This window comes from Entelurus aequoreus, linkage group LG15 (genome assembly GCF_033978785.1).
Source record: "Entelurus aequoreus isolate RoL-2023_Sb linkage group LG15, RoL_Eaeq_v1.1, whole genome shotgun sequence".
NCBI lineage: Eukaryota > Metazoa > Chordata > Actinopteri > Syngnathiformes > Syngnathidae > Entelurus > Entelurus aequoreus.
Window position 1 is genome coordinate 50,211,707 of NC_084745.1, and position 1,307 is coordinate 50,213,013.

Sequence of the window (1,307 nt, forward strand, 5' to 3'; positions counted from 1 at the left end):
TGTGGAGGGTGGGCCAGCTCCTCTGTGGTCGCGTCACATTCATTGTTACACATGTACGGGTTTTCCTATGAAAAGAACACACATTTAAATTTAGTGAAAATACCAGACCCAAAACCAGTGAAGTTGTCACGTTGTGTAAATGGTAAATAAAAACAGAATACAATGATTTGCAAATCCTTTCCAACTTATATTCAATTTAATAGACTGCAAAGACAATGTACGCGAAAACCTTATTTTTTTGCAAATATTAGCTCATTTGGAATTTGATGCCTGCAACATGTTTCAAAAAAGCTGGCACAAGTGGCAACAAAGACTGAGAAAGTTGAGGGATACTCCTCAGGCACTTATTTTGAAAATCCCACAAGTGAACAGGCTAATTGGGAACAGGTGGGTGCCATGATTGGGTATAAAAAGCAGCTTCCATGAAATGCTCAGTCATTCACAAACAAGGACGGGGCGAGGGTCACCACTTTGTCAAGCAGCTATTGCAAGGAATTTAGGGATTTCCCCATCTACGCTCCGTAATATCAAAAGGTTCAGAGAATCTGGAGAAATCACTGCACGTCAGCGGCAAGGCTGAAAACCATCATAAACCGACATCAGTGTGTAAAGAATATCACCACACGGGCTCAGAAACACTTAAAAAACCACTGTCAGTAACTACAGTTCGTCGCTACATCTGTAAGTGCAAGTTAAAACTCTCCTATGCAAAGCGAAAGCCATTTATCAACAACACCCAGAAATGCCGCCGGCTTCGCTGGGCCCGAGCTCATCTAAGATGGACTGATGCAAAGTGGAAAAGTGTTCTGTGGTCCGACCAGTCCACATTTCAAATTGTTTTTGGGAACTGTGGACGTCGTGTCCCCCGGAACAAAGAGGAAAAGAACCATCCGGATTGTTATAGGCGCAAAGTTGAAAAGCCAGCGTCTGTAAATAAAACAAATTACCTGTTCAAGTCAGTTAAAAACAATACATTACTTTGGAAATAATTTTTTTGCTTATGTGTCCATCTTCATCATCAACCTTTTTAATTTGGTTTTTACCAGATATTAATTATTTTATTGAAGTCAATTGTATTTTGCAAAATTTTATTTAATTATCTATTATCGGCCTGCTGATATTATCGGCCGATAAATGCGTTAAAATGTAATATCGGAAATTATCTGTATCGTTTTTTTTTATTATCTGTATCGTTTTTTTAATTTTTTTTTTAATTTTATTTAAAAAAAAAAATCAAATCAACATAAAAAACACAAGATACACTTACAATTAATGCACCAACCCAAAAAACCTCCCTCCTCATTCAC

General features: G+C 37.6%; 1 protein-coding gene across 2 annotated transcripts in view; it reads right to left on the reverse strand.

The window, feature by feature from the left end:
• The window catches only part of LOC133630232 (netrin-G1-like), a 226,741-nt gene extending 226,681 nt beyond the window's left edge, over positions 1–60 (reverse strand). For both annotated transcript variants that reach the window (XM_062021699.1, XM_062021698.1), the window contains exon 1: positions 1–60. This exon is cut by the window's left edge and continues 579 nt beyond it. In XM_062021699.1, the coding sequence (XP_061877683.1) occupies positions 1–53 (53 nt within the window). In that variant the 5' untranslated portion in view covers positions 54–60.
• Between the last annotated feature and the right edge of the window lie 1,247 nt (positions 61–1,307).